Raw genomic sequence first — 25,374 nt, forward strand, 5'->3', positions numbered from 1 at the left:
CTTTAGCACTGTCGCGATGTGTGTGATGATACATTAGAAACACGAATTTGTATGATTAATCTAATCTTTCTTTCACGTCTTTCATTTTTCTCTTTTTTGGCGAATTTTCTCGTTTCCTCGTATTTTTCTCGTGTAACTTACGCTTAAATCCTTCGTCGGTGTATTCGTAGCAACAATCGTAAATCGTAGCTGACTCGTTAAGAGTTTTCTTCACTCTCTTTAGTTTATATAAGAATATTAAAACAAAATTTTTTGAAAAGACTTCTGTTGATTCTACGCGAGGTACGTTCCATTGCATATTTTTGTTTAACTTTATTCTACAGAAATTAAATGAAATGCGTTTCTCAAAACTGTAAAACACGTAGAAAAAGAAGTGAAATGAATTTCAAAATTACTCGTATAGAAAGATCCTATTTTCACTTATATTTTCCAAAACGATTAAATTCACAAAATTCAAGTTCTAAATAACTGATTGAAATTATTCATTACACGAATCAATAGTTCTATTATATTATCTTAAATCCTTAATTATTTGCGTATACAATTATAATATATCATTGTAACTATCATAGCCATTCTAAACATCACTATATGTTAATTATCATTATCACACTACCTTTGTGTTACAAAAAGAAAACGCATTGATATTTGGAAAATTGATTGGAAATCGACGAATCAACCGGTCACGATCGTTTCTACGAATTTTACAAAGTTTCCATAAGGAATTGTCCAGCGGTCTGTAAGATAGGTTGATTAAACGAGTACAGTACGTAATACAGGGATAATTATATACATGTCCAGTGTATAACGTGTAAGTGAATATGTTGCCATTGTATAGACTTTAAAATCACACGGTACAAATATAAATTATTTACTATAGAATAGAGAAAATCTACCGAAACAACTTGCTTGACGTTATGTACCTTTTGTTCTTTCCTTGCGTTATCACTTCTTGTAATAAACACGATACATTCCTTTCTACGCTACATTTTCTTTAGTCTTCTTTTTTTTTGTATTTTTTGCTTGTTACCGATATGCAATCAGTAGGATATATCTATGTAAACTAGGAGAATTTATGCTATTTATACATTTACTAAATAATGTCGTGTTGCTACGTTACTACAATCGTGTCATGTCTAGTTTGGTCATATCTAAAGGATTACGGAGGAGAAGAGTACTCAATATCTTTCCATTATTCCTTGTTTCTTTCCTTTCTTGCTACGATTCCTCCGGGTAAATGAAGAAAACGATAATAAAGGTTTACATGCTTCATTTCTTTTAAAGCAATACTGTGATTGTCACAATTTCCAAATTTTATCTAGATTCTACTGTACATAAAGACCACACATGAGAAAAATATGACAAGTTCATTTTTGTTGATTTTCTCATTATTTTGTTACACGTATTTTAATATAAAATTTTAATATGTTTGTTATACATTTTTTACGTCTATTTTAATATGAAATAGTTCAAAAAGGGCATCTTGTGATAAATGATAAATCTGTAATATTTTGTACGAAACGAACAATTATGTTGCTCTAACTTCATTAATATAATATCGAATATACAATAACATCGAATTTTGAAATTGCTCTTCTATAGAAGACTTGCTAAAAGAAATGTGACTTGAGTCATATTTCCACTTGTGGTCTTCATACGTTTGATACGTAATTAGGAAATAATATACGAATATATATTTTATTCGATAAGGAAACATAAAAAATTGGAGGAATAGCTTTTTCACACTTTGGTACGATCGTCTAATATCTTTTTCTTTTTAATGACTATCAGTAAATTTCTGCGATTGAAAATCTTCAGACAATTCGTTCTGCTTCGCGTATACTACTATTTTTGTATTTACACTAACGGTAATCTGTATGTAAAGTTCTATTTAGCACTCCTTCCTCGACACTTTCGAAGGGCTTCTAATAAGGCACTGTCATTTACTGTGACTGAAACGATCAGACGAAAGAAGAATATCCTTTTTTTCCTACAGTTCCGTGGATTCTTTCCATTATCGAGTAAAACTTACGCTTACAATATATCTATAATATTTATATATAATTATAAATGCTTTTGGTACCTTCCTTCAGAATTTTGATACGCTACAAGCTACTGATATTTTTGCGACACTTCAAGATTAAAAGCATAAATTATCTTTTACCGATGTTGGAACGAATTACGCATACAATTTTCCAATGATATGTAACCTTCTCCCACTCTATATTGAAATTAACCCTTTGTTGATTGAACCTTCCTGAACTTCTTTTTTGTCAATCAGTAATAGAAATACATTTTTTCCTATATTTTTGTGAAGAAGAGACAGTATATCAAAATTGGTATCAGCTTTACCAAGAAGAAATATGTCGTTTCTAACTTGTTAGAATATAATATCGTGTAAGAAAAGGAAATAATTTTATATAAGAGTTTCACGCTACTTTTTGATAAGTTCGGAATTGACAAACTTATGCTCTTATTCTCAAACATCGAGGCTTCACGATAGATGATACGCTATACATAGTAACAGTGTGTAGTTAACATTACGATTAAAATGTTCAGGAACAAATATATAAATGCAACACGTTAATATGGTGAAAGAAGGTGCGTATCGTGATTGAATTACTGATAAATGCTTGTAAATTGTTATTAACCTCTAACGACTTAACTGTTCGACCCTCTTTTTAACGAGCTTTGCAAATAAAATTTTAACCACCAAAACTTTTCTAATTTTATCGATATGTTTATTAATCTATTATACAATTTTCAGAACGAAACTACGTAAAAGCGCAAAACTTAAAATAATTGAAACGAAAACATTAGCAAAGAGTCAATTTTCCTTTCCTTTTTTACCAATTCTTCCCATTCTTACTCATTTTACGAGCCAGCATATTGTCGTCACGATGTTGCACCTTCGCCATCCTTAATCGTCGCTATGATAATCGTAAAATGTTGTTCATTGACAGAGGATTGTTTTGTGTTATGGCAATATATTGGAATATCGATAAGGGATATAAGTAGTAACAGTATCATAGAGTATATAAATGGTGTACTGCGTAATAAACTATTTATATTTTACAACGTAACGTGCGTATATTTGTATGCTTCATACAAATAGGTACAAGTTCCCCCTCCCCCGAATTCCCTATTTCTTCTTTTCTTTTCATTTTATGCGATCGCTTAATGCGATCTATCCGCTTAAAAAAAGAAAAAAAGATATAGCGATCTTAACTCGTTCTTTCGCGACATTTTCTTTGTTCCCCTGACATGTCTATTTTACGAAGCTCTTTCACTTACAGAATCAGATTGATCGATACATCGCGTTGTCGTATGGATTCATCGTGACGACTTCCTTGGAACCTTGCGAATATCTTTTATTCTATCCTCAAGAGCTTAAATTTTTGTTAAAATTTAACAGAATACGTTATTATCGCAAACGTATGATTTTTGTTTTAAATCTAGAATTAAGATATGTAATGGAGTTTTTTTAGAATTTTGAATCCTTTTATTTCTTAACTTAGAATACATTAAATGATAAAACAAAGAGAGAATTTTAGAATATTTGATAAATTGTCGAATTGTTTACGTTAGAGAAAAATAATTTTGCAAGAGTTGGATATTAAAAAAAAAGATCGTTTAGAACCTAGGTTTACTCATAAATTGCTAAATTATTTTTCCTCGACTATATCTTCACTAGCTATTTCGGCTTTCAATTTCTGTATTTCATCGCATGATTCCAGATTATATTCTGAGATGGCCAACGACTGGAACGCGAATTAAACGGAAAGTAAAATGAAAAGAAGAGCAAATGTTATCGATCGATTAATCGATCGAGATGCGCTTTCTCTCGTTCCCCGGAGGACAGCGATCATTCCTATCTTGATATGGCTTCGACCGACTAGGATTCCAGCGTCAGATCGTATATACATACATAAAACGAACAACGACGAACGACGACGTTGAAACAGAATTAAAGGAAAAGAAGAAACAGCAACGATAAAATCATTTTATGTCTCGTTCTGCAACTCTTTCGTTCTCGCGCTCTTCCGTCTCGCTGTTGCTTAATTATATATTAAAAGTATCTATGTATAGACGTTCTAAGGCTTTGGCAGTGAATTAACGTCACGTTTATGCGGCACGTGTTCGAGACAGAGGAGTTTTGTGTCCTCGAATCGGATCGAATGACCACGCGGCCTCGTCGTCGTCCTCCTTCGTTTCTTTAGTAACGATACATTTGAGAGCCGAGTCTTCTTTTTTTCAGACGTCTCTTTTGCATGATAATAGTGAATTTGACAAGCTACAATTTATAGATTGTAAACTTTTCTTTCGAAGTTTTACGATCCTACATCCTAGAATTTTTAATAATTTTACTATCCTGTGCCATCGAATCTTTAGTAATTTTATAATCCTATGTCGTAGAATTTTTAATAATTTCACTACATCATGTCCTGGAATTCTTAATAATTTTTCTATTCCATATTCCATCCAAGTAGGATAATTAATAGTCTCATAATTTGAGAAATTTATTTTTCTTCTTCTCAAAATTCATCAGTGCTGAAAACTTGTGACTTGTCAAATTTTATTAACAATACTAATTGAACTATGCAAGAGAGACCTTATCGTAATTGCTCTGCTTTGTTCATCGGGCTCGCAGGAAGCAAACGAAACTTTCTTAGACGAGATTCTTCAGAATGTACCTTCGCCTCCTTCTCGATGTGTTCAGGTGAGGCCCTCTGGAAGGAAGCTGGCCGGCTTCGGTACAGGATCGGCAGCAGAACTTCGCATAGTATTTGTGCGTACAGTATCTTGCTTTCACGATCAGGTCACACTTCGCGAAGAACGAGTTGTCCTGGCAATTAGGGTGAATGAAGATTCCTAGGAACAGAAAAATTATTTCTTGAACTCTAATCAATTTCGTTTCTTTCATGACATAATAACGTCATTTATCAAAATGTTGAAATTGTTGAGAATTTGTATATTTTGAATTGGTTGAAGATAGTTGCACTTTCTTGCACAGTTGAACTTTTTTTACTGTTGAAATAAGCTTTTATTTTTTAAGAGAGTTTTTATCTGTCTAATTATATGTATATGTCGGGTTTACATTAGAATTAGGGTTAGGGGCGTGAAACGCATCTTCATTTGGATTACACATTGTCGTTATGCAATAGAGAAGACATTGACTAGTGCAAATACGATTATTATAGAATTGGACAAGTAACCGTGGTAATTAGATATTCGAGAAACTAATGACAATGATCCTAGGTTCAATAACGAATCCGCGGTCAACGGGATGATAGATGAACGTTCTCACAAAATCTAAGTCTGAATCTTTATTGATAAAACGTGAAATAATCACTGATCGTAAAGACGTTACTCTGTAGTTGATGAGATCGCGAGAGAGAATAAATTTCCGTCCCGATGATGCCACAGAGGAAAACTACAATGGGGTGTGTCTAGGGAAACGAGATTGTAACGTCAATTCACATCAGACAGTTCGCTGTGGAGTGCCGAAGCGTGCAGACGTGTCTCTAGTGCCCAGCGTAGTTCGAAAACAGCACGTGTCGCCCAACCGTCGAAAGAGAACACAGCTAAGTGCCCCTTACCCCCTAGGGAGAAGAAAATCCCACGCACCTAACCCCAACACGAATACTAGCCTCACAGCCTCACGACTAGTTGTTCATTCCGAATTAACTAGCTCGATGATGGCCCAGCAACCGCGACCAGGCTCTCCGGAGCAGACTCGCAGCTACCCCGAGCTACCCCCCCCCCCGTGGCAGAAGTGTAGCAGAACTCTCCGCACTAACGACGCTAACACTACAAAGAAGAGGAAAATAGAACCAGCAACGCAAATAAACACACACAACAGGTTCGCCGTATTGGAATCCTCAAACGACGCCATGGAAATCGTAGAACCGCCATCAAACCAACACTCACAGAGAATCCCCCCTCCCCCACCAATTTTTGTGGACGACGTCATTGACATACAGACAATGACCAAGTCCCTAGAGAGAGATACCAGCAAGGAGGAATATAACCTTAAGATAAGCAACAACAAGGTGAAAATACTACCGACGAACCCAGAAGCTTACAGAAAACTCACCAAGACACTCAGGACCCTGAACGCCAACTTCCACACCTACCAACTTAAACAGGAAAGGCCTTTCCGGGTGGTCCTACGAAACATACACCACTCAGCAGACATAGACGAACTAAAATACGAACTCTCAAAACTCGGCCACGAAGTCGTCAACGTAAGTAATATAAGGCATAGAGTCTCGAAAGACCCGTTATCCTTATTCTTCCTAGACATTAAACAAAAACCGAACAATAAGGAAATATATAACATCAGTCGCCTAATGAACGCGATAGTAAAGATCGAACCACCGCTCGTGAAAAAAGAAATAGTGCAGTGCAAAAGGTGCCAAAGGTACGGTCATACGCAGAAATACTGCAACCATACTTTCCGCTGCGTTAAATGCGCAGGCTCTCACTCCACTGACCAGTGCGCCAAATCATCGGAAACCCCAGCGAAATGCATCCACTGCCAAGGGGACCACCCTGCCAACTACAAAGGCTGCCCAGCATATAAAACACTATACACGAACAGGTACCCTAAGCTCAGAGCAAAAGAGGTATCCAACCAAACACCCAGCCCGCCGAAATTCACGACTACCCCAACCCCCTCAACCAACCAAACGCACAGTCCTACCAAATTCATCTCCACCTCAACCTCCTATGCCCAAGCAGTACAAGGCATCCAAAATAACCCGAACAGCCAAAGGAACCTTCCCCAAAACAGTGACCCCAACCCACCAAACACAGACAACTCCTCAAGGCTTGAAAAGCTAATAGAGAAACAATCGGAGCAAATAAATCACTTGCTATCGCTACTAACACTCATCGTGGAAAAATTAGCACGCCCCGACTCAAAATAAAACCAAGGCGCATAGCACTCTGGAACGCCAACGGTCTAGCGCAACACAAACTTGAACTAGAACTCTTCTTAAAACACCAGCAAATCGACGTAATGCTCGTGTCGGAAACCCACTTCACCGACAAGAGCTACCTGAAAATAAATGGTTACAAATTCTACCATACCCAACACCCCAGCGGAAAGGCCCACGGTGGCACCGGAATAATAATCAAAGCAAGTATTAAGCACTACGAACTCTCATCATTCCAGAAAGACTACCTCCAAGCAACAAACGTAGCAATAGAAGACTGTCATGGCTCAATCACCACCTCAGCAGTATACTGCCCTCCCAGACACTCCATCGCCAAAGAAGACTTTGATAACTTCCTGGACACCCTGGGCAACAGATTCATAGTTGGAGGAGACTATAACGCCAAGCACATCCAATGGGGCAGCAGACTGGTTACAGCAAGAGGCAAAAACCTCTTAAACAGCATAACAAACAACAACCTCAACTACCTCACCACATACGAACCCACATACTGGCCCACTGACACCAACAAAATACCCGACCTTCTCGACTTCTTCATAACTAAAAATATCCCATCAAGACACGTCCAGATCAACTCCTCGGCTGATCTCTCCTCTGATCATTCTCCCGTGATAGCAACAGTCAGTTCAACAATCATCGAGAATACACCTAATGGCTCCATTCACAACCAACACACCAACTGGCAGCTCTTCAGAGAAGTCTTTACACACTCAACCTCAGCCTTCACCCCACTAAAAACAAAGGAAGATATCGAAGCAGCCACGGAATACTTAAACACGAGCATAATAAACGCAATCCGCCTCTCCACACCGACAAAGCCATCTAACAGCAAACAAGAATATCCCCATTACATACTAAAAAAAATAGCAGAAAAACGAAGACTAAGAAGAGTATGGCAGACCCATAGAACACCGGAGGACAAACGCAAACTTAACAACGCAACTAGAAAGCTATCCAGAACCCTAAGAAACTATAAAAACGACTGTTTCCATAAATACCTCGCCAGCTTATCCCCCACAGCCGACGCCAACTACTCACTATGGAAGGCCTCCAGGAAACTCACACGCCCCCCCCCCCCACAAATAATCCCACCTATCCGCCGCCCGCAAGGTGGATGGGCGCGAAGCCCTATAGAAAAAGCTGACCTGTTTGCTAAGCACTTGTCAAAAGTATTCAAACCCCATTCCCCCCAATGCCGCCGCGAACGTTACTGAATACCTGCACACCCCCTTCCAAATGTCCCCTCCTATCGAACCCTTCTCCTCTGCAGAGACTATAGAAACAATCAGTCGCCTAAACCCCAAGAAAGCAGCAGGACACGACCTAATAGGCAATAAAGCAATCAAGGAACTTCCCACAAAAGGGATAGCACTCATCACATCGATTTTTAATGCTATCCTTCGCCTGGAACACTATCCTAAGACCTGGAAAATCTCATTGATAACCCTCATCCCTAAACCCGGTAAACCGATATACGAAACCTGCTCCTATCGCCCAATCAGTCTTTTACCTACCCTGTCCAAACTATTCGAGAAGATGCTCACGAACCGACTCCTTCCAATCCTAGAGAACTTGAAAACACTCCCAGATCACCAATTCGGCTTCCGAAAACATCATTCTACAGTAGAGCAAATCCACCGCTTAACTCATACGATCAGCCAAACACTCGAAAAGAAAAAATATTGCTCAGCGGTTTTCCTAGACATCCAACAGGCATTCGACAAAGTATGGCATGAAGGGCTACTATACAAGCTTAAAAAGATCCTACCCCACCCCTACTACTCCATCCTAAAATCTTACCTAACCAATAGACAATTCATGGTTAAATGCCTAGACGCCACTTCCGCAACATTCCCAATAGAAGCCGGCATACCCCAAGGTAGTGTCCTCGGACCCCTACTGTACTTCATCTACACTGCCGACCTACCTATATCAAACGATATAACAATAGCGACATTTGCAGACGACACAGCGCTATTAGCTACCCACGCAGACCCGGTAATAGCCTCATCCACTCTCCAGCAAAGTCTCGACTCCATGGAAAAGTGGTTTCGCAAATGGGGCTTCAAAGTCAACGAAAAGAAATCCTCACACGTAACCTTCACGCTCCGAAAACAAACCTGCCCCCAGGTCACCATCAACAATGCAACAGTTCCTAGCAGGGACACAGTCCGATACCTGGGCATGACCCTGAACAGGAGACTAACGTGGAAGACACACGTCTCAGATAAAACGAAGCAACTAAAGGACAAACTAAAAAAACTCTATTGGCTCACGGGCCGACGCTCCAAACTAAACATACAGAATAAAATTACCCTCTACAAGACCGTAATAAAACCTGTCTGGACCTACGGAATCCAACTATGGGGAACAGCAAGTAACTCCAACATTGAAATACTCCAACGCTTTCAATCGAAAACGCTAAGATCCCTAATTGACGCACCTTGGTATGTAACCAATGAAACAATACACCGCGACCTCAAGATACCCGCCGTCAAAGAGGAAATAGCAAAATATAGCGACAGATATAGCAAAAGAATCAACAAACACCGAAACCCCCTAATCACTGGACTACTCGATACGACGGACCAGATTCGCAGGCTGAAGAGGCACTACCCGCTAGACCTAAACGTTAGATTCATTTAATTATCCAAATTAAGCATATGCACTTACTTATAATACTTATAAATTATACCTATCTATAATAAGTATTAACTTATTGTAAATAAACAGCCATGTCACTGCGCCACGCCAGAGAAATTACTGAAAATTCTCAACGCGAGAATTGATTGTAATTTCAACAAATAAATAAAAAAAAAAAAAAATTCACATCAGAGACCAGGCCACACATTACGGACAGGATGGCACCCAGATGTCTGCATATCCTTGGCGCGCACCCTCAATAGTCTTAAGTGCCCACCAGGGGCCTTGGCATTTTCATAGTTAAGGTCCTTCGGACCAAGCGAGTATTTCCTGTCTTAGATTTCCCTTTACGTTTATTGTCTACCACGTGTTAGCTTAGAAAGTTAGTTTTCTCCACATCTGGTATGTTCCGTTGGCAACTTTCTCGCGAGGGCGGCTAAAACCCTTCCTGGTCCACCAACCGTCTTATTATCCAATCGGAGACGGTGTCTACTGCCCTCACTTCCTTAACCAAAATTGTCATCAACAAATCCGATAGTCCCGTGTCCTTAGACACACCCACCCCTAGGTTTCCTCAGACACAGTATCGTCAGTAAAACTTCACTTATTCTGTATCCTTAGAATAGTCAACATATCTATATCGGTCTCTACCCTTATAAGTCGCGTACTTAATGTATTGTTGTAATTAAGTCTTACATAACGTGGTTGGAGTGAATTGTGATTTATGCTAATTCATTGCGTGTTACATTGTGATTGGTGAATTCACAATAAAGGTTGATTAAAACAAAGTTAATTGTTGTGTTACGACTCAACTATATTTTATTTTCACCAACCAACCCTAAAAATTACGTAACAAGATCATCGAATTCGTCGAGGATAGCCTTCGTTCAGAAAGTAAGGGAAATTGATGTTGCTAGTGGGAGACGCCGTTCGTTGAAAAAAATAGGTCTCCCTATCTTCCCGTAGTTGTTTGTCTGTTTGAAGAACTTTAGTCAACTAAATCTTAAGATTTATAACGGGCCCTCAGGCTAGCTGAACATGTACTGCGGAGACGCATCGACATCTGGCAATCATCTTACTCGAAGAATAGGGTCTGCGTGTGGCGAGCCACGGGACAGAAACCGTTGGGATGTTTACTGACGCGTGCCGCCACAAATATTTCTTTTAAGGAGAGCTATAGAATTACTCCATACTTTTGTTAGACAAAGCATTCATCCCGTGACCGCGGCTACGTTCGGCGACTGGCTGTCGCCTCGAGCCCAAGCTCATTATCACAAATCTCGAACAAATACAATCGGATCGAATGACGACAATTGTTTAATTACGCCTATGATAGAATCTAGATTACGGTGTTAAGGGATTATCCAAAATTCCAAAGGCTCCGGTGTTCTTTCATCTCCGATATATATATATTATTATTGACAAGTTGAATACTTGAAATTCAAAAATTTCTGTTTCTAGAAGTTATAGTTGTTTCAAAATTTGCGTAAATAAAATAATGGTAAATAAAATATTATTTTAAAATTATACTGGCCAGTAAAAATTAATTTTGATTTCAGCTTTCGGATACTTTCGTCTGTACAGTATATAGAAAACACAAAGGTTTACCAGCAACTTGTATATCCACCATCGCAAAAGCAGACGAATAATCGTTGTTCGCTTCGCAACGGTATTGACCAGAGTCTTCTCGATTTGCGTCGCTGATCACAAGTCTGTTCAAATCTGGAAATAAAATTTCACACATTTTTTGAACAATTTCTCTGCTGAAAAAATGAATTATTCAATAATGCTAGATAAATAGAAGTACCTACCAGTAATTTGAATTCGATTGTTTTGGTGAATCAGCTCGTTATCTTTGTACCACAATACTCGAGGAATCGGATATCCATCGACGTTACAAGCGATAGTAACGTCACTACCTTCTGGGAATTGGTTTTGTCCTATCGATATGTTGGCCGTGACAGGCACTGCGAAATAATTGATTTCACATTAAGAAATATTTGTAAATGAAATTGTCAAGAGAAAAAAGAAAGAAAGAAAAAAATACAGAAAGTAATTTGAGTATATTATAGATCGTGTGCTTACCTCTTTTTATCGACGTTTATTATTAACATAAACATTGTACATAAATTGAACATAATCATTACTAGTAAGAACATGCATGCAAGCAAATTAAGCATGGTCAATATAACATATAATGAAACCGAAGCATTCGCAGTCGTTACAAAAGAAGAGAGAAAAACCAAATTGCACTGTGCTCTCGAAAGATATGCGTGCCACTTCTGTTTAACATCATTTCAATAAAAGTCAGCATTAATTTTATCTATAGGATTCACAAATTTTTACTAATTGCAGGAATAACGAATTAAAAAATTCTAGTATTAAACAACACCTTTCTTCCATTTCATTTTATTATTATAAATAATTCTATGATATGAATTTGGAAAACATCAAAATCCTAATTGATAATATATTTAATATTTTGACAATATCTTTCAGTACGGTGCAATGGGAAAACGGGAAAAGACTACAGTAGAGTACCCTCTCACCTCTGAACCTCGAAGCAAAGTCCAAAGTAGTATATCCAATCGGATTGACCGTAGAAATATGTGTTTGTCTGGTCGTGTACACAAATCCATAGGTATGAAAGTCAGTAGTTTGAGTTCTGTTAGGTCTATAGGGATACAGAATATTCTCATCTTTTTTAGGAGGATCGACCAGATACTTGAGATATTGTTCGTATTCGGGATTGATGTTGTACACTGGACCGACAGCTTGTAATATTACCGACCAAGAGGCAGCTCTGCCAATCGCGTTAAACGCTTGACATGTGTAAACGCCCAACGTGGGCAGCGTGACGGTTCGGATCAAAAGCGTGTAGTCGGAATCCTGTTCGTAAATTTCCGAAGACAGTGGTAACATGCGATCGCCTTGCCACCAAGTGACAAAAGGTCTAGGCCAACCCCACGCGTAGCAGTGCAGAGATATGGGGGAGTTCATGGTTACCGTCACGCTAGCGTTAGGCTCTCCAATGATAGCCGCAGCCAGTTCTCTCGGCTCTGTATAGTGTGTAAGAGAAAACAGCATGCAGAAGAGAAGAACGTTGAATACCATCACCAATTATTGCAAAGAAAGGTAGTTTAAAAGTAAAGCTAACTCTGCCGCGGTTTATGGATATATTTGTGTTTCCATTTTCTTCTTGTTCTAATTAATTGCAATTCTTTTTAAGTGAATAGTTAAAACGTGCTATTACTAGTAAACACATGGCAGAACATTTCTACATAAAATTGGTTAGATTAGCTACTAAAAGATCAAGTAAAGAGATCAATCATTAAGTCTACGATGCACGATACATTCATCATTACAAGACGTCAAGACAGTCTTTATAGTACTTAACGTATAGTACGTACCTGTGACCACCAATTGGTATTCCACTCTTACCGGTGGTCCTAAACCATTGTCAGCTGTGCAGACATAAGTTCCTCCGTCGTATCGGTCTAAATTAATGATTTGAAGAGAACCATCGAGCAATATGCGACGCCTGCTCTCTGAAGCTGCAATCTGGAGTCATTAATCTTTGTTATTATTACAATTCCATCTAATATTTAAATTTTGCAATACTCTAATCCTTATCTAACGTCATTTATTTCTAGTCTTTTATTCTTACAAAGGCAGGATCCGATAAAATTTAAAACAACACAAATCCTTTTTTATAATACTTATGGCGGCACGGATCACGGAACTTTCCAACGGCTTCGTGATACAAAGCGCTACGCCGTCAAAACGCAACACCGACGTGCCCAATGTGCCATCGATATCTTCACGCTCCTTCCGCCGAATTTCTCGGAAGAGCATACACGTGCCAGCCGCGGCGGCACATCTAATGAACGCACGCTAGTGGGGATATCGATAGGCAACGAAGGGAAGAATCAGTTCGATCTGAAAAAAGGACATTCTACCCCGAGCCGCGAAGCGCGAATGGTAAAGAGAAACGAGTCGGCTATTTTCGAGAGATCGGTCAATCGTCGCTGTTGTTAATCGTCGTCAAGCGTCAACTGTTGTTAATTGTTAATTGTTATTCATTGTTATCGAGTGATAGAGTTTAATAAACGTTATTGGTTGAACATACTTGAGTGTACCTTCAGTACCTATTACACCATACACCTCAAACTGGTGACCTCGACGTGAGTTAAAGCTAAAGAAGTGACTGTGATAGTGATACTGAGACTCTAAACGTCGCGAATTAAAACAGCTGTGCGATGGCAAATACCGACGGGATCGTGAACGGCACACAACGAGCCTGCCAAATAATTAACATGCTCCCGCTGCAGCCTTCAGAGGTCACGGCGTGGTTTACGCTTCTGGAGATGCAATTCGAGGACATGGATCTTACGGACGACAAGCGAAAGTTCGCGACCCTCGTCAGGTGCCTCGGCGACCGGTATCTGTCGCATATTGAGGACGTGAAGAGGATACCAGAGGCGGAACAGTACGATAAGTTAAAAAACGAGATCATTCGAGAGTTGGCTGATAATGCCGGCACGAGGTCACGCAGGCTGCTGACTGATTGGGCGACCGAAAGCCGTCCCAATTCTACCAACACCTGAGAAGACTAGCCGGTCCCTCCATGCCGGACGATTTCCTCCTCACACGCTGGAGGGAGCGACTTCTGGAATATCTAGACATCGCTCTGGCCGCGGTGGATGAAACGGACGTAGAAAAGTTGACGCGGGCGGCCGACCGGATCTACGAGACACATTCGTTGGAAAAAGACAGAAGGTCGCTGTTATCGAGACCGAAAGAGCGGGAAGCGAACGACGAGATCGCCCCCCTGAATCGTCGGATGACAGGCTCTCCAGAATAGAGGCACAAATCGAGGCACTGCGCCTCGACTGGCGCCGCTACCAACGTCCAAACACGAGACGGTACGGACCGCGCCCGAGAGAAGAGTCACAGGATTCCGGTCTTCGTTACTATCATGCGACGTTCCGAGCACGCGCGAAGAAGTGCCGTTCACCATGTACATGGAACCAGGGAAACTAGGCCGGCCATCCGTAAACGCGACAAGCGACGACGGCCTAACATCCCGCCGCATATTTGTGAGGGACAGGAGCTCAAAAATCTCCTTCCTAGTGGACACCGGCGCCAACGTATGTGTATTTCCGCGCAACAAAATACACGGGCCCGCGAACGAAGATACGTACGAATTGTTCGCGGCTAACGGGTCACGCATCGCGACCTACGGCACCATCCTAGTGTCCCTCGACTTGGCATTGCGTCGAGCGATGAAATGGCGTTTCATTACAGCGGACGTCGACACACCCAACATCGGTGTGGATTTCCTCAGTCATTACGAATTGTGGGTGGACGCGAGGAATAAACGCCTTATAGATTCTACTTCGAACCGGTCGACGAGAGGATACGGCCACGACTCAGACGGCGTCGATCAAGACAATTATCGGAGAATCGACGTATCACCGACTCCTCGCCGAATTTCCGGATCTAACCCGCCCACCGGCTTTCGGACGAGAGAAAACTCGGTACGGTGTGGTATATCACATCGAAACCACACCAGGCCCGCCTGTTTACAGCAAACCCCGCCGACTCACACCGGACCGACTTAAACAGGTTAAGACGGAGTTCGAAATCATAAGTGAGAAAGGCGTGATGCAGCCATCGAGAAGTCCATGGGCATGGACTTACACGTCGTTCCAAAAAAGGACGGAGGGATTCGATCGTGTGGCGACTACCGGCCGTTGAACGCCCGCACCATCCCGGACAAATATACACCGCCGCACATAGAGGATTTCGCACAGACTTACATGGTAAGCGCATTTTTTCTAAAATCGACCTCGTTCGCGCTTACCATCAAATTCCGATTGCACCGGAAGATGTCGAGAAAACAGCCATAACAACACCGTTCGGTCTGTTCGAAGCGACCAAGATGATGTTTGGGCTTCGGAACGCCGCGCAAACATGTCAGAGATTTGTGGACGAAATCGTACGAGGTCTTGATTTCGTCTACGCATATATAGACGATTTCCTCGTAGCTTCCGAGAATGACGAGCAACACCGCGAACACTTGCGGGTCCTGTTTAAACGCCTCAACGACTACGGGGTCGTTATTAATAGAAGTGCGAATTCGGCGTCCGCGAAATTCAATTCCTCGGTTATACTGTAACCGCCGAAGGGATAAAGCCGCTGGCTGGTTAAAGATCTTCGAAGATACCTCGGTATGATTAACTTTTACTGATGTTTCATACCGAGAGCCGCGCATACTTTCCGACCACTCAACGACTTATTGAAAGGCACAACGAAGCGCAACGCGTCTATTGAGTGGTCCGAGCATGCCGAAAAAAGCTTCCGCGAGTCGAAACGCGTTTTGGCCGACGCGACAATGTTAGCCTCGCGGTTGACGCATCCGACTACGCTATTGGTGCGGTATTTCAGCAGCGCGTCAACGATTCTTGGCAACCACTAGGCTTTATGACGAAAATTCTATCCCCCGCGCAACGAAAATACAGAGCGTAGGATCGGGAATTGCTGGTGATGTACTACGCGGTTAAACGCTTTCGACATGCCGTCGAAGGTAGAGAATTCGCGATCTATACAGATCACAAACCCCTAATTTACGCGTTCAACCAGAACCTCGACAAGTGTTCGCCAAGATAGTTTCGACATCTGGACTACGTCGGACAGTTTACGATCGATATCCGACATATAAAAGGGGCAGAGAAACATATTGCGATATTACAGCCGAGACCGTGCGACCGTACGTACCGGAACCGTTACGGCGCATCGTATTCCAATCGCTATATGGACTTTTCCCATCCGGGGATGCGTGATATGCAAAAATTGGTAAGTACGCGCTTCGTCTGGCCGTCCGTAAATAAAGATTGCCGAACGTGGACGCGTGTCAGCGCAATAAAGTCACCAGGCACGTATTCTCGCCTGTTGGAACGTTTGGAAAGTTAGCATGCCGGTTCGAGCATATACACTTAGACATCATCGCCATGCAATATTCGCAAGGATACCAGTATTGTCTAACATGTGTCGATCGTTTTTCGCGTTTCGCGAAGCCATTCCTATCGCCGATATGGAAGCGCCAACCGTGGCTTCGGCCCTCCTTTCTACCTGGATATCTCGTTTCGGCGTACCTTTGAAAATTACGACCGATCAAGGACGTCAATTCGAATCGCGTTTATTCGAGGAATTATGCCGGTTGCTCGGCGTCAAACATCTGCGTACAACGGCCTACCATCCAGCGTCTAACGGGATAGTAGAACGCCTACACAGACAACTAAAGGCGGCGATTAAATGCCACGACACGAGCAACTGGGTCGGAATTCTGCCGATCGTCTTAGTAGGTATGAGAGCCGCGATAAAGGACCTAAACGCAACGGCGGCCGAAATGATTTACGGCACCGGCATACGTTTGCCGGCGGAATTCTTCTTATCAACTAGTCAACGGGCCAACTCGGAATACGCGAATCGGCTGAGAGAACGTATGGAGAGGATCAGACCACACCCGGTTACGCGTCACGGCGTAAAATTTTCGTTTTCTAGGAATTAGAGACGATGCCATACGTGTTTGTGCGCCATGACGCGCGATTGGAGGACCATTACAGCCACCGTACGATGGGCCGTATAAAGTTATACAGAGAGGCGATAAGACATATACGGTAAAAAATAAATAATCGCGACATAATGGTTTCCGTAGGTCGGTTAAAGCCCGCGTTCGTCATTCCCGAAGACCTCGAGCAAAGAACCGCTGAGACTCGCAACGTGCTAATTCCGGTAGACCAAACGAATGTTCGTGACAAAAACGACAATAACCAAACGACGAACGAAGAAAATACCCGGAATAGATACGTTACGCGGTCTGGGCGAAGAGTCCGATTTCTAAATCGGCTTCAGGCAGGTTTCGGATAGGCGTTAGGAACCGGCGAACGTGCACTGCTTTGTAATATTTACATATTTTTTATTTACGTAACGTTATCACTGGTAAGGGGGTACTGTGGCGGATACAAAGCGCTATGCCGTCAAAGCGCAACACCGACGTGCCCAATGTTTCATCGATATCTTCACGCTCCTTCCGCCGAATTTCTCGGAAGAGCATACACGTGCCAGCCGCGGCGGCACATCTAATGAACGCACGCTAGTGGGGGTAACGAAGGGAAGAATCAGATAGATCTGAAAAAAGGACATTCTACCCCGAGCCGCGAAGCGCGAATGGCGAAGAGAAACGAGTCGGGTATTTTCGAGAGATCGGTTAATCGTCGCTGTTGTTAATTGTTAATTGTTATTCATTGTTATCGAGTGATAGAGTTTAATAAATGTTATTGGTTGAACATACTTGAGTGTACCTTCCGTACCTATTACACCATACATCTCATACTTTAATAATATCCCTAACTTTAAGTTTTATCCAATTTCATCAATTTGCAATCGTTTTTCCGATAAATTCAGGATCCGATAAAATTGAAGATTATAGACACGAAGGCAGATTATATTTTATAATTTATAAAAAATCTCACCAGCATTGTGCCCTTCCTCCACGTAATGGTTGGTTTTGGATGCCCGAAAGCAACACACTTCAATGTCACATAGCCACCCTCCTGAGCGCTAACGTTTGGTTCTTCCGGTGGCTTGATCGAAGCTGGTTCCGAACCAACCGGCCGTGCAGTGATTACCGGTCGTGGAGTAGTCGATAGAACTTCATCGACAGCCGGTTCAAGACAGGAAGCGCCGCAGCCATTGTTACAACATTTCATTTCTCCGGCGCAATCAGCGTCTGTGAGACATTCCTGTTCGCATCTTGTGCTGTTCGACACGCTCGGACAGCGGCCTGGTTTCGTAACTAAATTAAAAACGAATTATTATATTATATACAGTTAAATTATGCAAGTAATAGTAATTGGGAAACTATTAGTTGACGTCATTCGTATAACAATTTTTCGTCATATATTTAATAGGTTTATCGTGAATGTGAGCGGTAAATTGCAAAGTTAAATCATGGCAAGAGAAATTCATTTGGTCTACGAGATATTCTAGAATGTTAATGTCGGTTTGTTTCTTATTAAAAGGAGAACAATGTTTAATTACTTTACTATGTAACTTGTCGTCAGTCGAAATCGGCAGACTTTCGTTAGAAGAGGGAAAAATTAACAAAGTTAGGATGGATATGGTATTTGGATTCTTGTAAGTGGATTTGGTTATGACTGGATCTGAAATCGATAAATGAAAAGAAGATTAAAAAAGAAGAGAAGGTATTTTTAATTTTATCGATCTACCGAATGTTCTCCTTTTTTATCTTCAATACAGACAATATAGAAAATATAAAGAACTTAATGTTTCCAGTTACCTGATCTACAAACTCCTCTGTATTCGGTGCCATCCTCGGTACCAACCAGAGTAATAGCACATTTGGTGTCATCGGGACAAACCTGTGTCCTGCAAGGATCCACGCAACGACATCGTCCGCAATCCTGAGAATCTACGAACTCCTCTTTGCCGTAAGGACAACGAATCATATTGCATTCCTCGCGAGCTTCCGCACAAGGATCCTTTTTATTCCCTTCGGAGTCGATCTCGTTAGTAGCTATGAAAACACCCATTACAGTCACAGCAAAGAAAAATACAAACATTCTTACAACAGAAAGAAAAAAATATAAAAATGTATACAAAAAGTAATAATAAAAGAATAATAAAAAACATATTGCGGTGAAAGCAATATTACACAAATTTTGAAGCTTACAACTAGGAACAATAATAGCTGATAGGATAAACGGTTGAGAAATAAAAACTGTGGAAAAATAAGAAGCAGAGATTTCAGACAAACAGACAATGTCGCTTTATGACTCGGAAGGAATATTTTAAAGTAAAATGATTAAAATTAAACAGTTAAATTAAAATCCATTGCTTTGTAAAAGAGAAATAGAAAATGTGATTTATCGTGCTCTTCCCCTCCAGATAGAAAAAGGATGTTAGGGAAAGGTAACAACAAAGGATTTGTAACAACATTGATATAAAACATTAAGGCTATAATGTACAGTGATATACAATAATGAAAATGTGTTCACCATGTTCGAAGCTCAAAATATTAAACGTGTAACAAAAATATCGTTTAGATCGTTGGGGAACACCGTTCCTCGACTTACTCGACTTACTGGTAAGGCAAGTGCTAATGCAAGACTCGAAAGTCTTGAATCTGTTACGATTTCCACCACATCCAGTATAAATGAACCCTCGACATGTTTGTTGTTCGTCGTCGAAATAGAATCGCTTGGTATAATCATGTCGACCCGAAGCACAAGATCCTGTGTCGACCGGTTCTTTGCAAATCGCTGGATCATCATTGTTCAAAATTATTGTTGTCGCGAGCTAATTTTATTCTCTCGAAAAGAAATTCCCGATTTCTTTTCAAAGATTTATTGATAGAAAATTATGAGAAATTCTTTTCGAGTAATATTCTTTCGAATTTCTTTCGCGTTTCGTTTAAAGATTTCGGAGATCGTTTACGTTGTTAGTAAGTTTGGGTGGAATTTTGCGTATCAAACGAGTGGAAGTACTTACACAAGCTTGAGAGGCTGGTACCGTTTCCAGGTGGCACGGGTTCTTCGTGATGAATGCAAATCGATTCACACTCTGCCATCGTGCTGAATCTATTCGCGTTGCCTTCACATCCGCCGTACAGAAATTCGCGACAAACGCGACTGACATAATCATAGTAGTATTTGGCGAAAGAGCCTCTACAAACGCCAGAATCCACTGGTAGATTACACATATCTGTAAAAAGAATTTTTTAATAAAGATTTAATAAAGTTGCACAACAGAGGAATCTTTCAAATTATTACTCAATTTCTTTGGAATACATATGATAATCTGTTGATTAGACAATAGAAAAATTAGACAATAATTCATGAATATATTTTAAATAAAATCAATATTTATTAATCTGTTTTATATAATCATTATATATCTATATAATATCACTGAATTTTATCTTACTAAATATCCTAAGAATAGTAAAAAGAATTATAAAACGATAATAAAACCGCTTAAAATGTCTAAAATCTCTAAAAATACAATTTATTACGAAAGATTCAAATGTAGCTATATCTATAAATCCATTAAAATTTTGTCATCATCTTGATGTCTAGAATCGATTCTATGCATATATCTGTAGATATTTTTCCGATAAATTTTGTAATATCCTGTATATAGAGCTATAGTCCTACAAACCATGCTGCCTGAATAGTAATAAAAGTAATAAAATCACTACACATACCTTGACCATGGAATTTTCCGCAAAGACGTTCACACTGTTCTTCCGTCTGGAACCTATTCGCGTTTCCTTCACAACCGCCATAGATAAACGCCTGACACAACTGATTGTGTGAATCATAGTAATAAGCGGTGATATCACCATTGCAAGAACCAGGATCGACAGTCTTGTAACAAATCGGATTCTTCGAGACAGTTTCAACTGATACAATAGGTACGACAGTAACATTTGCAGGTGTTTCTGTTTGAACATGTTTCTGACACTTCCTTTCACAGGATTCTTTATCCTGGAAACGATTCTTATTACCCTGGCAACCGCTATATTCGAATTCGTAGCAAGAATCTGATTGATGGTCGTAGTAGTGTTGTTTAACGACACCATTGCAGGGACCAATGACTTTGGGTAGAGTACATGGATCTGAAGAAAGAAATAAAAAGAAAAAAGTATGAGAAAGATACATAGTGTAACCATTAGAGCAATTAGTAGTAAGTATTATATTTAAAGTAATTATTTCTCCATTTTTCTCAAATTATAATTAAACGACTTGCAATTTGTAAAGTTTATTTTCAGAATTTCGTGTCTTTTGTTGTCAAACTTGTTACTATAGTGCAAGAGAATTTATTATAGTGATTATGGTAAATTTAATATTTATGGTAAATTTATTTACAGTGATTGAAACAAGAAAACGATGATTACTTAATTAGAGCTTAATGTAGTAATGTAATATAACTAAAACAACTAAAAGGATAATTCACAACTAATAACTCACAACAACTCGACAACTAATGGCTAACGACTCTTTCGCAACTAACTCGCAACTCGCCCCCAACTCGCTCGCAACTAACTCTCAACTAACGAACAATTAGACTAACTGACTTTCTCCACCAAGACGTCCCTTTATCATCATAGTTTTCGTATTCCCACAACACGCACGCGTTCCGCAGTCGTCCATGACCGACGATGGTCACGTACGCCTTTCCAAGTAACTATTTTTCTAAAGGACATATTGATGAGCCACTTGGCCCGTTGGAATTTTCCCTCCCTTCTGGCCTATGAGTACTTCCACCTTCTATCTGCACTGTATTTCATCGGGTCTTTCTTAATTAATCTTTACACGATACTGCATTATTAATTCTAACTTCGTTTTCTATTTCAAAGTTTCACTAGTAAATAATATTGGTTGAATTGCGCAAGAGAAAGCGCAGTCACATATGTGTAATGTGTAATGATACAAACCTTGAACATCTCCACATCGATATTCGCACTCTTCGTGACTGTCGAAATTATTTCCATTGCTCTGGCAGCCGCTATACATAAATTGCTTGCAGACACCATCGCCGCTGTCGTAGAACCATTTGACGTGTTCTTCGGAGCATTGACCAGTATACTTCGAAAGGAAGCAGAAATCTGGAAAATTTTACGTATTAAACTTTAAATTCGCATTTTTATGTTTAATTCATGTAATCCCAATGTTCCATTTTATCTGCAAATATTGGGGTTGTATTAGACAAAATATCCGATATTTTAGCTACAAAAAATATTACCTGGTCTAAATCCGTCCTCTTCCGATGGTGTGATGGTGCTAGTGGTAGTTTGGCACCTGTTAAAGCAATCTTGTTCGGTAACAAAATTATTCTCGTTCCCGCCGCAACCACCATAGTAAAATTGTCTACATTGTTGTTCGTACGAATCGTAGTACCATCGTTGAGTATAATTGTGGCATTCTCCCAAAAGCGCGGGCAGGAGACAGGTGTCTTGTTCTGTGTTTGGACAAAGATAGCATAAGAAATCTGCCTTGTTTCAGCATATGATACCGAGAAGTAAAAAGCTCAATAAAATCCTTGGAAAATCACTAAAATATTATCCTGAATCTCGAATAATTGTCGGGAACAATTTCTTGAAAAATTCTGTAATAAATCTTTTTCGTTTTCCTTTCATTCGTTTTAAAGATTTATTGAACTTCTTTCCTCACATTTTGTAACAAATAAAGCAACATACAACGTATATAACTTAATTTATTGCAAATATATTTATGCGATGGACGTATATTAAGAATATATTTGTTTTTGCAAAAAACGCACATTCGAGTGTAATCCGTAAAACAATTTACGTGCATGCGGTACGGTTGACATCGAGAACAATTACACAAGAAAGGAACAATAACGGTAATACAGCGAAACTGACACGGAAAGCGTTAATTAAGTTGTAAGCGTTAGATTATTTTTTGTTAATTTATACTAAAAGGAGTATGTTGAAAGATACTTTATAATTTAAAATAACCTAAAGTTTAGACAAAACAGAGAAGAGATAGTTGTATGTTTAAGAAATATGATGAAAATAAGATGAATGTGATTAGACGAAGTCTTACCAATTTTAGTCGGGCAATCAGACTCGCATGCGTCCCTAGATTCGAAATTATTTTTATTCCCACCGCAACCGGTATAATAGAATGGCATGCACCGATTCTCCGACTGATCAAAGTACCATCGAGATTGCTTCTCGCCACAGTTACCTTCGGCTCGTGGCAGCAAGCAACTATCTGTTAATCGCATTAATTATTATATCATGCAATATTAGATTGTAGTATATTGTCGTTAACGATCTGCGGTCTTTTTTTCTAAATTAATGCACGATACAGAGTGCTAAAAAATATTAAAACAATGAAAAAAATGTACGTACACTTCAAGTAATAAGTAGTTCAAACTAGTAAATCAAAACTGAAGATAGAAATTAGTTAATTTTAATCACGTTTTAATGATTAAAGTTTTAATCAAGTAAAATTTAATTTTTACGAAATATTTAAACGCTTAAAATTTACAAAATACACATAATATGCAGCAATCTCCAAAATAAAATACGCATTATACTACTTAAAAAGTGGCATAAATCTTTAAATTCTTTAATATAATTCTTAAAGCATATTTAGTATCGTGTACAATTATTTATACCATTATATATTTAATTTTATGTTTCACTATTTTGACAGATTAAATAAAGGTCATAATTATATAATTTATTGTAAGTCGTAAATTGTTGTGTTATTGCAACTATCTTACGACCTTTGAAATATAAGCATTATTTCGTGCAGCTACCAGTTCTATTTCTACATTTCACCATAAAAAATATCCCGTTTAAAATTTTTCCGTTAAATTCTCTTATCACAATCGACCAATAAAGAAATAAGACAAATAAAATCAGTGCGTTCATGAAAGAATAAGAAAAGCTCGATTATTTGAATTTTAAAGTCATACGAATTAACCAAGTTAAATGACTTTCCTTCTTTCTTGTAATACCACCAATAAAAAATCACCGACGCGATCACTCATAAAATATTAATGAAAGGAAATCGCACTACTCCATTGAGAGAGCTCGTTCGAAGCCAGACAAAAGCTATCGAACGATCGATCTCGAGACGAGAACCGCTTTGCGGAGGACATAATACGACAAAATCAAGTTCCATTGATTGGATTGACTCGTAGAACGCTACGACAGCTTGATATCGCGTGCAACTTAAATGGAAAGGGTGCTTTTAAGTGCATACTGTGCTTTGATAAAAGGCAATGCTTGATATAATCGATTACGATCAATAGTTAGGCAGAAGAAATAGAAATTTGTAAAACCAAGATATTCAAATTACAATCAACACTTTTCTCGTTAACCCCTTGACATCAGTCACTTTGAAGAAAATACTTTACATGGAATGAAACCTGGCGAAAAATAATAATTTTCACGACTATTTCTCGGAAGCTGTCATGGATGAAATTTCATCCCATGCGAATTTTAGCGTTAGTTAAAACCCTGTTATATCTTTTAGGCATATTCGATACAATCGAATTTTTCTAACGTTAAAATGAAAATATTCTTATTGATACACGTTATCCCGCGATTTAATTTCGTTTTAAATATCTTCTTGAAATAATACAAATCCTTTTCGTTGCTGAAATAAACACAGCAGAGTTAATATTAGTTGTCAAAGGGTTAATCGTGTTTTGTGCCAACAAATAGAGACAACGACAAACGAACCATCACCAACGATAACATCGAGAGTAATTTCTCAATTATCCAATATTAAACCATTCCTCAAATATCAATGAACGAGAAACGACTCTCTTTCTGAATATTTGCTAGCGATACTGTTATACAAGAAGCAGATAAGCTTGTTCCTTTGATCTCCCCGTTTTCTCTTTTCTCTGCTATCCTTTTTATTTGATCACTTTCTTTTTCTTGGATTCTTTTCCCTTCTTTTTTTCTTTTTTTCTTTATGATTGTTTCTTTTTTGCTTTTTCTGATACCTTTTACGGGGCAGCGCTGCTCACAGGCAGCACGTGTAAGGAATCTATTGGCATTGCCTTTACAACCGCCGTAAACAAATTGGCTACACATCTGACGCACGGTGTCATAATACCAGCGTAACACAGAGCCCGGACAAGGGCCCGGATCTTTCTCCAGGCGGCACACGTCCGTCAGTTTTACTGGAAATAT

At 39.5% G+C, this 25,374-nt stretch overlaps 1 protein-coding gene across 11 annotated transcripts in view; it reads right to left on the reverse strand.

Annotated features, from left to right (window-relative positions):
* Window positions 1-3,029: 3,029 nt before the first annotated feature.
* LOC117236618 (papilin) overlaps window positions 3,030-25,374 on the reverse strand; it is a 164,984-nt gene continuing 142,639 nt past the window's right edge. For 3 of the 11 annotated variants that reach the window (XM_033499728.1, XM_033499729.1, XM_033499727.1), the window contains exons 27-40: window positions 25,185-25,364; window positions 23,261-23,431; window positions 22,437-22,652; window positions 22,129-22,299; window positions 20,896-21,309; window positions 20,181-20,393; window positions 19,766-19,951; window positions 18,970-19,206; window positions 18,143-18,465; window positions 13,016-13,166; window positions 12,155-12,664; window positions 11,417-11,572; window positions 11,214-11,327; window positions 3,030-4,872 (exon numbers count right to left, since the gene is read on the reverse strand). In XM_033499728.1, coding sequence (XP_033355619.1) covers window positions 4,670-4,872; window positions 11,214-11,327; window positions 11,417-11,572; window positions 12,155-12,664; window positions 13,016-13,166; window positions 18,143-18,465; window positions 18,970-19,206; window positions 19,766-19,951; window positions 20,181-20,393; window positions 20,896-21,309; window positions 22,129-22,299; window positions 22,437-22,652; window positions 23,261-23,431; window positions 25,185-25,364 — 3,245 coding nt within the window. In that variant the 3' untranslated portion in view covers window positions 3,030-4,669. The remainder of the gene's footprint in view (window positions 4,873-11,213; window positions 11,328-11,416; window positions 11,573-12,154; window positions 12,665-13,015; window positions 13,167-18,142; window positions 18,466-18,969; window positions 19,207-19,765; window positions 19,952-20,180; window positions 20,394-20,895; window positions 21,310-22,128; window positions 22,300-22,436; window positions 22,653-23,260; window positions 23,432-25,184; window positions 25,365-25,374) is intronic. The other 8 variants (XM_033499730.1, XM_033499735.1, XM_033499732.1 and 5 more) reach the window with 8 other exon arrangements.

This window comes from Bombus vosnesenskii, unplaced genomic scaffold, assembly GCF_011952255.1.
Source record: "Bombus vosnesenskii isolate JDL3184/JDL3185 unplaced genomic scaffold, Bvos_JDL3184-5_v1.1 scf7180000013351, whole genome shotgun sequence".
NCBI classification, from domain to species: domain Eukaryota; kingdom Metazoa; phylum Arthropoda; class Insecta; order Hymenoptera; family Apidae; genus Bombus; species Bombus vosnesenskii.